A 16,489-nucleotide genomic window follows, 5' to 3' on the forward strand; every position below is an offset into this window, starting at 1 on the left:
ATATTATGACTATTTGCGTTGTTGTATTAAATAAATCATATTTATATCATTATATTAAAATAATTCGTAGTTACTAATTGACAATAATAATTATCAATGATACATAAATATGAATTAATATGTTATTATTAATTTCTATAAATATAACTATAAGGGAAAAGTTAATGAACACTTTTAAAATTACGTGTACATCACAAATCAATGGACGGTTTTTTTTTTGTGAGACGCAAATAATCATAATATTACTTCTTTACATGCATCAAGTGAAATTCTCGTACGGAGTATCAATGAGTTGTTTTTCGTCCGTGATAAAGTTACATTACAAAATATAACGATGTTTATTAAAGAGTTAGTAAAATACCAATTGGTCGAATTTGTACTTGAATTTTATAAATTTTGGATAATTATTACAGAGTAATAATTTATATTATTAAATAACATAAAGAAAAAAATAATTATTAGTATAAGAACTAAATAATTGTTGCTTTATTAACTTCTATTTATTAAAATTTACAATCAACTATGATCAATATTCTAATGGTTAAAAATTTAGTAATAAATAATAAACTTTAAATAAAGTCTAATAAGATTTAATAAGGTCTTATAAGTTCCCATAAGGTTTCATAAGTTCCTATAAGTTCCTAAAGCTAAATACAAACTTTTATATAAGACGGTCTCACACAAAAGACCCTAAAAGACTCTCTTGGTGTCATATAAGTTAAGCAATAAAATCAATTAGTTAAACACTCGAACTAATTAGTTAAGTACTGAAACCAATTAGTTAGGCAATGAAACTAATTAGTTAAGTACTAGAATTAAGAATTAATTAGTTAAGCAAATGAAACAATTAGTTAAGCAATCAAAGTGGTCTTTCCGGTAAGGCGGTCTTACACAAAAGTTACCGAAAGCTAAATAAGGTCATATAAGTTAAACAAGGTCTTATAAGGTTCTATAAGTTCAGATAAATTCAGGTCCTGTAAGTTAAACATGGTCCTATAAGATTCTATAAGTTCGGATAAATTCAGGTCTAAGTTAAAGAGAACACATCCATAGTCGTTTGTTTTCACACAATTCAATGTGTGACTTTTATACAATCACATTGTTTTTTATGTTATGCAATAGTCTTGCCGGACATTGGCCGGAGACAAAGCTAGTAATAAGATTTGTAATCATGAGGGAGTTAGTGTTCAGGTCATGAAGAAAGATGAAAGAAAACTTCACATGATTTGTAATTGTCAACAATACAAACCAGTTGGAATTCAATTCGGAACACAAAATCGATTCTTTATTACATTAATAACTTTGCATTTCAAGCATACATGGAATGAAAGATGACTATCAAACTAGGAGATCATAGTGGTTCTTCCCGCTGTAAAGTAATCTCACGACATGTCGTGGTTGCTTCTTCTTCACCGCTCCATATTCTGCGATAGGAATGAAACCAGACCCTCGCTTGCTACTGTTATGCTGTCCAAATAAACCAATTGTTACACACTTTCCAATAACCAGAATTGATAGTGTAATATAAACCAATAATGTGACATTTAATTCTGGCGAAAAAGGTATGCAATTGTATGTACATGTACTTTATTTATATAGATAACAAAACTTTCTGCGTTTCATGCAAAATTGGTTTACATCTAGAAATTAAACTATACTAATAAGAATTGAACATGACTAATCGCAACTTTTACTGGTCTTGACAGAGTAATCTCAACTTCCAATATACTTATAACTCAAAATAATCCACTGTTGTCTCCCTTTGCGGTTTCCATGTCAAAGTATAACTAAAAGAATATTAAACCACACCAACATATTTTTTATAATTTGGAACCGATATCTGCATAAAATTTGATGTCAAAACAGAATTAATAAAAGGATCATCGGAGGTAGCGTTCTCAAATTGATACTTGAGAAATTGAAGACCGCATTTCAAAATTCAGAATAAAACACCCCAAAAAGTCCATCAAGCAGAAATCATGACTACCACTTACAAGAGATGACACTCAATACTCTCATTTATAACTAGAAAACTAACCTCAGTTTCCGGTATATATACAACGATCTGCTGATTGCACAACTTTGACAGTACCTGCACGAAAACAAGTCACCAGAAACATGAGATGCTGGTCAGATTTATTCTGTAACTTCTGGATGTTTCTTGTGTCTAAAGACATCAATCATATGCAAACTATAAGCAAAAACCAACAGCATCCACAGAAAGGTCCACTGCAGTAAGAAACCAGCACTGAAGCAATATAAGTTCTACAGCAGGAGCATTTGGTCTAAATAAAACGACAAGTGGCAAGAAGAAACATATACGAAGTATATATTTCATGTTTAAAATCAAATCATTCATGCAGTAGATATTTCACACACAAACTTACAGGTCAAAAAATCTAGAAAATATGACCTTACAGTGAAGCATCATTGTACACTGTCAAAACAAATTAACACTGAGAACCAAAAAATTCCAGTTAAAACAAGAATGTGATTTCAACTGTGATCCCATCAGAGCATTATACCTATGAAACACAGGCTGTTATTGATTTATTTTTAGCAAACTTCGGTGCAGTGTGCATAGCACACACAATGGTTCAAACTGCCATATGGTTGATTTGACCAACCAATAGATGCCTGAAAGTCTAGTCAAACAGTGATATGTTACAACATCCAATTTCAAGGTTAGATATCATTATACTTCATGTTAATCACCCACAATAGGTAAGTATGAATCTCCAAAGATTTTGTATTGGATGAATAAAGTTTTATAGATAAAGCAGAGATTTTCTAGCACCCTCGAGAGAAAACTGATTTACTGTGGAGGAAATGACAAGCGCATGTAGTAACTTTTATATTTATATTGCAATTTTATCTTCATAGAATAATTGCTAGGTTAGTATCAAATAAATCTGTTCTAAAGATTGGATGTTCAAATAAAGTATATGCAAGTATGTATATAAGAAACACACATTGCCACCTACATACAAACAAGCTTGGTACATCATGGTTAATCCACAACTTCTGATTTTTGAAGTTCCACTTTCCAAATACAAGACCTGTGAGGCAGGGAAGAGGGAGATATGTTGTTGCTTTTTTATCCTTTTAGTTGTCAGTTTCTAAAGTTTTGATGATGTCCAAAACGAACAACAAAGATTATTTAAGTTTTCCATTCCACAAGATCTAAGGTTAGGAATGACATGGATGTATATGGAATTTTGTTACAGTTGACATGTGATAGAGTAACATTTAAAAGGCAAAATTAAAGTTTCTTTTCAGCAGCTGAAAAGAAATCACCAAAAATATGTAGGCATTAATTAATACTACCTACTCCGTAACAATATGTAGGTACTAGGTAAATAAAGTTTGAGGCATAACAAGTTTTATAGTTGATTTGGTTCCATCCTTCATACCACCCATTCATAAAGCCGAAAAAGCAAAATATAGGTTTGCTTGGTCGGTCGTCTACAAAACAACTTATGTTTCGTAGAATTAGTTTTCCTAAAATTGTTTCTAGAGAACCACTTTTGAGAAACATAATTGTTTGGCCATAAAATTTAAGTACGAAACAAAGTTTATTTTACCCTGTTAGTCCCATTGTTTCTGAATAAGCGCCTTTCGGCTATTATTTCACCCTTGCAGCCCTTCATTCCTTCTCTGTGATTCTTCTTCATACTGTTCTATCATTCAATTGATAGGAAACAAATAAAACATCCAATATCATCTAATTATACATGTTCCTTTTGAGTTCCTTCCATCATTTTAGCTCTAAGAGTAAGTTGTGCCTTGTGGGAGGGGTTGTCGGATAAGAGTTGCAACTCCTGATATTATATCTATCAGATGGAATATAGGATAAAGAAAGGAAGAATTTATGGTATAGCATAGGAAGGTAAAGAGAGACATTTCGCTAAGAGACAGAAGGAAGAAGATGAGTGAAGTGGGAAGGAGAATAAATTTTCCGCTTCTCTTCTCTGACAAGAGTTATAAAGCCCTTCTGTAGGGGCCAATTCTGGTTTGCTCAACAAGTCAACTGATTACATTTAATCACAATTGAGTATCAATATACTTATCTACAACTAAATCCATCCATCTATGTTATTGCAGATATACACAAGGATTTGGAGAGGACTAACCAGTAGCTCGGACTCCCCTCCCCAAAAGTCAGATCGTCCAATGCGCTGGCAGTACCTGTAAACAAGCTTATAAATAAGACAGGAAAGCACATAGTTGAACCAGTAGCACCCAAAATATTAACAACACAAACTTCATAAGATGCAAGTCCAAATTAGACAAACCGGTGCAAAGGCTCATCTACAGTAATTGCAGTAACTGCCTCTTTATACTGACGCCGTTCATTGTCATCTTCACAAATAACCTCTTTCACTGCGGCTCTTAACTCATCTGCAATAGCCAGTCTCTAGTAGTTAAAAATAAGATAAGATGTTTCTAAAATAAAATCACTTGGATACAAGTTAAACTATATTTCTTTAACAATAGAATCATTATAATAATGGCATGCATTATATACCCAAAATCGATAAGAAAAACAGAGAGTAAAAGGGGTGGAGAAGAGCAAAGACAACCACGATACCAGCATTATCTCTTTCTTGACGTGGTGTAAGAGTGATTCCCTTATTCCTAGCCATGCCTTTAACCTTATTTTTAAAAAAGAAAATTTTTGTTACTAAAGTAATAGCAGAAATAAAAATAAAAGATAGAATATTTCACCAACTATGTCCCTTCAATAATGTAACATACTACTTATCAAATCTGTAGAATATTATCCATAAAATCAGAAATTTAGCTAGGAAAAGGCATCGTATGTTAGAACCAACCTTCTTTCACCAATTTCTAGTACAAAAATCAACAACCTACCACTTCCTTCATCCCAAGACAACTACCATACCTGCAATACTTCTACGAAATTCAGTCTTATACTGTAAGGGGGTTCAAACGTACACAGTATTACACATATAATCTGAACTTGAGGCTCTTATACACTTAATTACACCTATAACATGTAAGGCGCTCCTACGTTCGATCCTCTATTATATTTCACAACAAATAAAAACCATATTACAATGAGCCATTTGATTCAGTCAAATGTTTCCTATACGCTCCTTCAAGCCTTTTGAAATTCAACAACATGATAACATAATTGAAGGACGAAATCAACAATTTTCTGATATTTGAAATGCAATGTCATGATAACACCTATACCAAATCAACAGCTGATCAAAGTTAAATATATAAAACAAAGCAAAGAAATCCTTTCATCAACAAATTTTAAAGTTTATGAAAGAAACAGCCAAAGCCTCCATCGGGCAATTGAAATGCAGCAATGTTCGAACCAATTGTTTAATTTTTGCAGCTTTCGACTGAGCAATTCATTCAATTACCAGGAGAAATCCCGTACACATCATTTCCCTTTGTGGCTCTCTCAACAACAAAAAAGATATAAGATTCAGTCTATATCACATAAGATTTTCAAGTAGAGTTTTGGCTTATACTTCATACTTCATTATGAGGTCATAATGTCATATACAGGTGAGTTAAATTGGTTTCAAAGGGAGTATAGAACAAAAGATTCTTTAGCTATGAGTGCTCTTTTCCCCAGTGATTTAGGTGCTTCGGTTAACCTTAATGAACAGCTGTAATAACGCTGACGAAGTGGACGGCGGAGGATGTGTCTTGTGACTTACAGTTTTGGTGGTTTGTGCCATCCAGGGCATTTCTAACATAATAGATGTCCTACATGTATTTGTAAGGTTTTAAGAGGATTCCTTGTCTTCCTAATGCATTATTTTGTGGTTAGCCACGTATTATTATTAAAAAAAATAAAAAAATCTTCTTTCCAAAAAGAAATGGTTCTTTGAGCCATTTTGATATAGTTTATGAACAATTAACCATTGATCTCCATTAGCAATAGACAGAAAAGTGAGTACTGAATAGGGTTGTATACTTATATGGTATTTACATGATGGAACTGTAATAAAATAATACAAACACATGATAAAAGAATCATATGATAGCTTTGGTTGTTAGGATTTTTTTATGAGATTCTTTGCCAGATTGTGCTTCCTTAATGACCATGCCTAGATTTTACTTGGTCAGTTATTGGCTATATGATGATGAGACGTTAGACAATAATCCAACCATGACAGCAACGGATACCGCTTAAACCTGGACAAAGTTGTCTAAGGACAACTTATACAATATAGCTATGCCAATAAAGGGACGATAACCACCATTAGCTCAATAAAGACTGGTCCTTTTCAACCAACATGTATGAACCTACAACATCATATTCAACACTCAGTAATCCATTCATTTAAGACTTTTTCCAACAGAATAAACACTAGAAACTCAAGCAATCAGACATCACTTGATAAAAATAAAATCATAAAAGGTGAATAAGACTACTTAGGGTTCCTGGTGGCTTTCACAAATCTTAAGTCAGTTAAAATATTGAGTAAGTGTTAAATCCCTCAATTAGACAAATTTAGACCACATTTTACGCAGGAAAGGCTTTTATAACTCTGCTCAAGCATCATTTTCAAAACCAGTTGATCAAAACAACGGATTGCAAACACTTGAACAAGAAATCATCACTCGGAATACAAAGCCACGTTTTAATACAGCTTGACCCATTCATTCATGACCAATAGAATGTGAGTGTAGCGTAGATGATGACTTAGGTCATGTTCCTGTTACATTCAGGCATTCAGCTAAATCCTTTAACGTAACGCCCTTACATATCACAAAGATATACGAAGTATATCATACTCTTCCCATTACAGCCAGAAAGACATTAAAGTACAACGTTTGAATTAATGAAGATGGCATAGACTAAAAAGAGAATCTGAATCTAAAGCTTGTGTCATCTTCTTCTCTATCATAAAAATATCTCAGGTTTTCTAAATTACTTTAAAAAAGAACCAAGAATGTTCATAATTCAGGAACCAACCAACATATACAAGGGACATACTTCAAAAAACCAAAACCATAATTATGATGGTAAAGTACAGTGTACCCTAAAATAAGCCCAATGCCGTCTCTTCAGAAAAGGAAAAGGAGATTCTAGCCTATAAGAAGATTCTGTAATAATGATTGGCAATTGATGCCTTTCTTTATCAGAACGTCTAGCAAAGTTAATTTCGTGGACATCATTTTTTATAACTTCCTGTGCCACATTCCTTTGCTCCGTATCCAAACTTTAAGAACCCTAAAATAGGTTTAGAAGTATAGTTTAACAAAATAGAGATGCACGTAATAAATAAGAAAACATAACCAAAAATGTCATTTCGCATCTCCACATTGTCTTCTCAGCCACATGACTAGGTCCCTTTCCTACCTCTCCCCTCCCCTCACCCCATTAATGTCAGATTACTACTTGCCAGTTCTGTAGAATAGTATTCTCAAAGTCAGAATTTCGGCTATAAAAAGGAATTGTATGTTAGAACCCATGTTAAAAATAAAATTCTTTTACCAATTTTTAGTACAACAATCAATAACCTACTGCTTCCTTAATCCCAACACAACTAGTTTACCTTCTTTATCCACACAGAACCTTATGATACCATTAACCAATACTTCTAATGAAATTACGTCTTACAGCAGGACAAGGGGTGTGAATTTGAAGCTCTTACACGCTTTCGCTTACACTGTATAGGATGCTCCCTAATTCCCTATGTCCGATCCTTAATACGTAGTACTATTTTACAACAAATAAAAACCATATTACAATGAGCCATTTGATTAAGTCAGAATCAAGACTTGCCTATACGCTCCTTCAAGATTTTATAAAAATTCAACAACATAGAAATAAACAATTTTATGATATTTGAAATTGTATGTCATGTTAACACACTATACGAAACCATCGGCTAATCGAAGTTCAACCTACAAAAAAATTATGAAAGAAACATCAAAAGCCTCTATTAGGCAATTGAAATGCGGCAATGTTATAAAACCAATTATTTAATTGAGAAATTCATTGAATTACTACGAGAAATACTAAGGAGAAATCTTACAAGTGCCCGAAACATGCAACGGCCATCCCCGGTAACCTTATGAACAGAAAATCGCTCCACCTTTATATTTGAATTTGAAGATGACACTCCGCCTCTGAATTCCAATTAAACAAATGATTAGACAACTTAAAACAATGCTAATTGTATAAAGTTAGGTTATGTGGAAAAGAACCTACGGCGGAGGTCCGACTCGGGCGAAAAAACGAAGAATGGTGCTTGGAGTTGGATTGGGTGTTGAAATTGAAGCAACGGGAGACGATGATACGAGCTCAAATTGGGCACTGCCATTTCTGAGTTGCTCAAGGATGGTGTCTGCAGCAGCAGCAGCAGCAGCAACAGCAACAACAACAACGGTCATTCAAATTGCAAAACAGATTAAATAGGATAGGGAAAAGGATTGTACCATTTGATGATGAGGCAGCCATTGTTTCACAGATAACTGGGAGGTTCAGAGTTTTGAGCTATATCGAATATATTCTATAGCATTGTTCTTCAAAATATGGTTTATATATCGGTTGCATAATGCTCACTGTGCACCCTGTTTTTTTAATAAACATATAGTTTAAATTCAAAGAACATATTGTTCCAGTCCCCACCGAATTAGCCTTAAAGGTGAGCCGGGTACTAACACCAAAAAAAAAACATATTGTTCACATCCAAAGAACATATAGCCAATGAACATATAGTTTAAATCCATAGAACATATAGTTTAAATACTTCACTAAAGAACATATAGCCAATGAACATATAGTTTAAATCCATAGAACATATAGTTTAAATACATCACTAAAGAACATATAGCCAATGAACATATAGTTTAAATCCATAGAACACATAGTTTAAATACTTCACTAGTACATGTACATCGAAATCATTCTCCATGTTCATTAGATTTTCAATAGATGTTCAACAGGGTGCACAATAAGCACTGTGCACCCGGGTGTATAATCCAAATTGCTATTGTTCTTAATATCATTATGATTATGACTATTTATTATTATACTTAATTATTAAAAGTGAAATAATGTGTTACTCTGTATTTTGTTGCGCGTCAAAAAAAAAGTTAAATAATACTTCATCTGTATTTATTTAAGGGATACATTTAGCTGAGCACGAGTATTAAGAAGAAAAATTAAATGAAATAATGTAATAAAATAAATGGGATTGTGAAGATATTTTAATAGGTAAAACAAATGGGGACCATGTCATTTTAGAGGGTGGGGGTGCGATGTAGTTCTGAAATTATTTTTTTAATATGGTGGTGGGATATATGATATATTAGATAGATTATTTAATTAGATAGTAGGGTTGATAAGTTACTAAAAATGGCAAATGTATCTCTTAAATAAATACGGCCGAAAAAAGCAAGTATATCCCTTAAATAAATACGGAGGGAATATGTAGTATGTTCTTTTGATTATGCACACATGTTCTTTTGATGCACTATACTCATTATGATTTATGAGCCATTATCCACCTAATTCAAGATTTGGACGTCTAGACACATCTAATGCACAAGCATATTTACCATAACAATGCAAAACAAACCGAATCTAATCGTTGTGATTTGTGACGAATGTATAAAAATATAGCTAGAGGGAAGTTACAATTACATTTGTAAAGTATAAAAAGAAAACAACATTGTTGTAGGACAAATTTAAAGCCTCGATCTCATAGGGAACGAACCTAGGAAATGAAAAAAATACTCGGGAGACATTGAGAAAGAAGTAGTTTTTGCAGTCTTGGCATCCAGAACAAAATACTACGAGTACTTTCTTCTCCTCACAGGGAACGAACCTAGGAAATGAAAAAGAGCGACGATGGGTTGCAGTTAGGGGTGTCAAATCGGATCAACGGATCGGGTTTGGGTCGGACTCGTCGGATTCGGGTTGAAACGGATCGGATTGGAACGGATTAATTTGGCTAACGGGTCGGATCGGATCGGATTGAAAACTTAACGGACCGGATCGGGTCGGATTGAGAATTGACACCCCTAGTTGCAGTTGCAGTGCTAGAAATAAGTGGTGTATGGGTGCCACGCGCTAGAAAATTCTAGCGTTGGTAAATCTATCCACGTGTTTTTCTAGATTCTTTTGGTTTATTTCGAATTTTATTTTTTTTCTATGGTTTTATCTCTTATACAAGATTAGTGGGAGCGCAACTCTTATCTTTCCTAAAAGACTAATTGGAGTGCAATATAATCTCTTGAATATATATCTTATACAGTTACTATATTTGGAGTGACAGTTATTATACATAGCAGTTACTATAAATGAAAATGCGGATTCAGGGATCGCTTCAGTCAATCGTAGGATGCTCATTTCTTACTCAGGAAAGCGTTGACAAGTAGTTCATTAATAATTAATAAATACTAGTTAATAACTAATAATGCGTAATTTATTACTAAATAATAATAATAAATGAAAAATTATAATAATTGATAATAAATTAATAGTAAATAATAAGCTATTACTCCATCCGTTCCTAAATAAGTGTCACATTTGGGCTCGGACACGGTAATTAATAAAATTGTAAAGTGTGTAAGAGTTAATGATTGAGAATGTTTTTTTTGGGGAAAGGATAAAGTAGATAATTGTTTAATTGAATAAAGTACAAATAAAAGTGTATGTGGGATTGAAAAGTGGAAAAGTGTAGAATGTGTAAGTAAAAGTAATTATGATTTATAGAAAAGTGGGAAAAGTGTATGAAAAAGTATGAAAAGTGCATGGAAAAGTGGGAAAAGTACATGTTCAAAAATAGAAATGTGACACTTATAAGGGAACGCCAAAAATGGAAATGTGACACTTATTTAGGAACGGAGGGAGTACTAAATAACAATAACAATAATAATAATAATAATAATAATAATAATAATAATAATAAAAAATAATAAATAATAATAATCTGGTGTCCACTTTTCACTGTTCTAATGAAGTCAGTGTGAAGTTCAGGCATAATTCGGTGCGTGATATTCTTGTTGATATTTGCTCCAAAGTCGGGATCGTGGTGCGTAAGGAGGCTCCAATGGGTTTCCTCTAAGAGGTTGGGAAGGATCTAAGACTTGCAGACCTTTTATATTTAATTGGTTCCAGGGTAAAGATGCATGTTTGGATGTGATTGGCATCTCTCCCTTTGCTGGTATGAGTGTGAGTTCTTGGGCTTCTGCGGTGGCCTTGCACAATGCTGTGGAGAAGAAAAAGAAGAAGTATGCGTGCAAATGTGAGGACAACGTATACAAGTTCATCCCATTTTCTTTCTTACGTTCTGGGAATTATATAAGGAGTCATTGGACACACTTTCGCGTATCAAGTCTCTCCCTATTAGTCACTCTAACAATGTTAAGAGTTGTTCATTTGTCTTTCATAGAGTGAGTTTTTGCAATCAGAAAGGGGTGGCAGCATTACTTGTTTCTAAACTCTCATCCAACTTTATGTAAAATGTTTACAAGATAAAAAAGAAATAATAATAATAATAATAATAATAATAATAATAATAATAATAATAATAATAATAATAATAATAATAATAAATAATACGGAGTAAGTTGAATTGAATTGAATTTAACTGAATTTAACTTAACTTAACTTAACTTAACGTAGAGTAACTGAAATGAATGCTTATGAACTGAACTAAACTTCCAAATGAATCCTGAAACTACAATCAAGCCAAAAAGAACAGGGTGTTTGTGGAGATATTATACACAATGAAGTATGTAAAATTTTGATATTTAGGCCAAGTCCTCTAGTTGAATAAACACCGCAATGGAAACTGTCCTTAATACAAAGTGGACCTGTTTATTTATCCGGTTGGATTCAGATCTTGCATAGTCCGTCATGTTACCATTCCTTATAACACACTTCGTATTAGGTGTATCCGGGTACACACTATGACATTTCCCCCTTACATGTGAGGAGAAAATATAAGAGGTACCAACTATGGGTATAAAAATATCCTTGGGTGCACCGTGCACCCGGATGCACCTAATAATTTCCAACCATTCCTAAACCCGAAGTATATATCCGATGTATAAGAAATTGTATACTTGAATTGGTATATCAATGATTCAATGGCGAATTTATAAATAATTGCGAAGATTTTATTTTAAAATGTACGACAAATGTATTAAAAAGTACAACATTTGTCAACCTTTTCATGTGATTTTTCCATAACACAAAATCTTGTTTAAAAAGGGTGTACAATAAATTACTGTAAACCAAAGCCCAACTGACAGACTTTCTTTACTTTGGGCTTGACTCACACGTGTGAGTATCAAAGACGCGCATTCTTCGTTTATTCTCTGTCGTTCTCTGTTTATTCATTCCTTCTGTCTTCCCCCTCTTTCAACGACAATGGAATTTTTGCCCTTCGTTGGGATCTGCGTTTCTCATTCACTTCAAACCGCCATCTCCACTACCGTATATCCTCCTCCTCCTCCTTCCGTCTAGTCGCCGTCTCGATCTCCCTCTTCCTCTTTTATTGTAAGTCGAACATTTTTGTTTTTTTTCAATATTAACAAATTATATAAAACCATTGTTTATCTACATTGTTATTGTTTGGATAAATGCAAAGGTTTTTGTTTTTATGTGCATTATTTATGGAATTAGAAATTGTGGTAGCGTGATTTGAGTTTTAGTGATTTGATTTGATTTGTTTTGGAGGGTGAAAATTGGGTAGCCTCTTAGACGATCAAACAGTTCCATTTCTGATTTTGTTTTTGTAGTATCTTATTGATTTTTGTCGAATTTTGGGGTGTGATTGTAGTATCTCAAGTAAAAATCTGACAACATGATCTTAAATGATGGTACAAATCTGATTATCTTGCATAACTATCATATTGGTCGATTGAAATATTTTAGATGATGTCTTTGATGTTGTGCTGAGTATTGTTTTTTCCAATGTTACTACAAAAGGCTATTAGCTCAAATGGCAGAGCAATGTGCAATTATGTACATGGTGTGGGTTCAAATCCCGCATAGCCTACATGCTTGCAAGCTTTGAACTAAGTTATGAGGTTTCACATAAGTGAAATGTTTTATGTAGCTTTACCTAACTTTTACTATAACAAGCTAACTTATGAGGTTTCACGTAAGTGAAAAATTAGGAATATCAATTATCCCGTAAAAGTTAAGAATATCAATATAAAAGTTAGATATGGTGTAGTAAAAGTTAAGAAAAGTCTCATATAAGTTCACTTAACTTTTACTGCATGAATACTAACTTTAACTTCAAAAATAATAACTTTTACTTTTTCTTACTAAAAAAGGTTAACTTTCATTTCTGATGTTTCACTTGGTGAAAAATTATGAATATCAATATAATTCGTAGAAGTTAAGAATATCAATATAAAGTTAGCTCTGGTGTTCTAAAAGTTAAGAAAAGTATTATATAAGTTCACCTAACTTTTACCTTTAATAATTTAACTTTAACTACTAAAAGTCTGACTTTTATATTTCTTCCTTTCTTCACCTAATGTGAGTCATGCAATCTGTTTTATTTCACACCTTGTAACTTTATGTGTTAAAGTTGTGGGTCTGTAGGTTAAAGTTATGGAAATTGTTCTAAAAGTTAAGACAGTCTTCCGTCGACTCAAGCCTAACTTTTACTTTTAATAACTTAACTTTAACTGCTAAAAGTCTGACTTTTATATTTTTTACCTTTCTTCCGCTAATGTGAGTCGTGCATTATTTTTATTTCACACATTGTACTTGTCTGTGTTAAAGTTGTGGTTCTATAGGTTAAAGTTATGGAAATTTTTCTAAAAGTTAAGGCAGTTTTTCGTCGTCTCAAACCTAAAACTTTTACTTTTATTAACTTAACTTTAACTACTAAAAGTCTGACTTTTATATTTCTACCTTTCTTCGGCTAATGTGAGTCATGCAATCTGTTTTATTCCACACCTTGTAATTTTATGTGTTAAAGTTTTGGTTATGTTGGTTAAAGTTATGGAAATTGTTCTAAAAGTTAAGACAGTCTTCCGTCGACTCAAGCCTAACTTTTATTTTTAATAACTTAACTTTAACTGCTAAACGTATGACTTTTATATTTTTACCTTTCTTCAGCTAATGTGAGTCGTGCATTATTTTTATTTCACACATTGTACTTGTCTATGTTAAAGTTGTGGTTCTATAGGTTAAAGTTATGGAAATTGTTCTAAAAGTTAAGGCTGTTTTCCGTCGTCTCAAACCTAACTTTTACCTTTAATAACTTAACTTTAACTACTAAAAGTCTGACTTTTGTATTTCTTCCTTTTTCACCTAATGTGAGTCATGCAATCTGTTTTATTTCACACCTTGTAATTTTATGTGTTAAAGTTGTGGGTCTGTAGGTTAAAGTTATGGAAATTGTTCTAAAAATTAAGACAGTCTTCCGTCGACTCAAGCCTAACTTTTACTTTTAATAACTTAACTTTAACTGCTAAAAGTCTGACTTTTATATTTTTACCTTTCTTCAGCTAATGTGAGTCGTGCATTATTTTTATTTCACACATTGTACGTGTCTGTGTTAAAGTTGTGGTTCTATAGGTTAAAGTTATGGAAATTGTTCTAAAAGTTAAGGCAGTTTTCCGTCATCTCAAACCTAACTTTTACTTTTAATACCTTTACTTTAACTGCTAAAAGTCTGACTTTTATATTTTTACCTTTCTTCAGCTAATGTGAGTCATGCATTCTTTTTATTTCACACATTGTACTTTTCTGTGTTAAAGTTGTAGTTTCATAGGTTAAAGTTATGGAAATTGTTCTAAAAGTTAAGGCAGTCTTCCGTCATATCAAACCTAACTTTTACTTTTATTAACTTAACTTTAAGTTCTAAAAGTCTGACTTTTATATTTCTACCTTTCTTCCGCTAATGTGAGTTTGTCAATCTTTTTATTGTACACATTGTAGTTGTATGTGTATTTAGTTGTAGTTCTGTATGTTAAAGTTATGAAAACTGTTCTAAAAGTTAAGACAGTCTTCCGTCATCTCAAACCTAACTTTTACTTTTAATAATCTAACTTTAACTGCTAAAAGCCTGACTTTTATATATTTACATTTCTTCAGCTAATGTGAGTCGCACATTCTTTTTATTTCACACATTGTACTTTTCTGTGTTAAAGTTGTAGTTTCATAGGTTAAAGTTATGGAACTTGTTCTAAAAGTTAAGGCAGTATTTCGTCATCTCAAACCTAACTTTTAATTTTAATAACTTAACTGCTAAAAGTTTGACTTTTATATTTTTACCTTTCTTCAACTAATTTGAGTCATGCATTAGTTTTATTTTCACACACTGTACTTTTCTGTGTTAAAGTTGTAATTTTATAGGTTAATGTTATGGAAATTGTTATAAGTTAAGAAAAGTTTTGTGTCAATCTACCCAATATGCAAATGTTTGAACACTAAGGCTATTAGCTCAAATGGTAGAGCAATGTGCATTTATGTACATGGTATGGGTTCAAGTCCCATATAGCCTACATACTATTGGGTTGTGTTTTGATATATTGTGAAACGACTATCAAACCTAACTTTTACTTTTAATAACTTAACTTTAACTGCTAAAAGCCTGACTTTTATATTTTTACCTTTCTTCAGCTAATGTGAGTCGTGCATTCTTTTTATTTCACACGTTGTACTTTTCTGTGTTAAAGTTGTAGTTTCATAGGTTAAAGTTATGGAAATTGTTCTAAAAGTTAAGGCAGTCTTCCGTCATCTCAACCCTAACTTTTACTTTTATTAACTTAACTTTAACTGCTAAAAGCCTGACTTTTATATTTTTACCTTTCTTCAGCTAATGTGAGACGTGCATTCTTTTTATTTCACACATTGTACTTTTTTGTGTTAAAGTTGTAGTTTTATAAGTTAAAGTTATGGAAATTGTTCTAAAAGTTAAGGCAGTCGTCCATCATCTCAAACCTAACTTTTACTTTTAATAAATTAACTTTAACTGCTAAAAGTCTGACTTTTATATTTTTACATAATAAAATCAATAGCCTATGTAGGATTTGAACCTACATCTCCGCACAAGTTGCACGGTGCTCGGCCAGTTGAGCTAATAGGCTTACAAAAATAAAAAACACACAATGTCGACATATATAGCCATTAAAAGATTGGGCTGTCAAGTGTTGTTGCTACTATGCTTGGGCTGTCAGTGTTGTATCCTGGATGTCTGGAAGTGAAGCATGATAAGCACACTCTATCATCAGTTCTTAGTGTCTGTACAAGGCTTGCTGCCCTAGATTTGGGCACACAAATCCATCAGCTGATTACCAAAACTCACACTGCGGATCTACCAATCAATAATTCACTTGTTACAATGTACTCGAGGTGTGGGGAAATGAACGAGGTCAGAGGATGCAGAAGGATGTAATCTCCTGGAATGCAATTATAGGTGGATATGCATCTCATGGATGTGCAATAACAGCTTTACAACTTTTTGAAGAAATGAAGAGGCTAGAATGTTTATGCCTATCGTTATTACAT

At 32.7% G+C, this 16,489-nt stretch overlaps 1 protein-coding gene across 1 annotated transcript; it reads right to left on the reverse strand.

Annotated features, from left to right (window-relative positions):
- Positions 1-1,205: 1,205 nt before the first annotated feature.
- On the reverse strand, positions 1,206-8,583 carry LOC110798423 (OVARIAN TUMOR DOMAIN-containing deubiquitinating enzyme 3). The gene is made up of 8 exons (XM_022003595.2): positions 8,437-8,583; positions 8,210-8,345; positions 8,034-8,127; positions 4,592-4,655; positions 4,296-4,401; positions 4,134-4,188; positions 2,039-2,092; positions 1,206-1,467 (listed from the first exon to the last, which is right to left on the reverse strand). The coding sequence occupies exons 1-8, from the start codon at positions 8,456-8,458 to the stop codon at positions 1,339-1,341; spliced, it is 660 nt and encodes a 219-aa protein (XP_021859287.2). The 5' UTR covers positions 8,459-8,583; the 3' UTR covers positions 1,206-1,338.
- Positions 8,584-16,489: the final 7,906 nt, after the last annotated feature.

The sequence above is a fragment of the Spinacia oleracea genome, chromosome 5 (assembly GCF_020520425.1).
Source record: "Spinacia oleracea cultivar Varoflay chromosome 5, BTI_SOV_V1, whole genome shotgun sequence".
Classification (NCBI taxonomy): domain Eukaryota; kingdom Viridiplantae; phylum Streptophyta; class Magnoliopsida; order Caryophyllales; family Amaranthaceae; genus Spinacia; species Spinacia oleracea.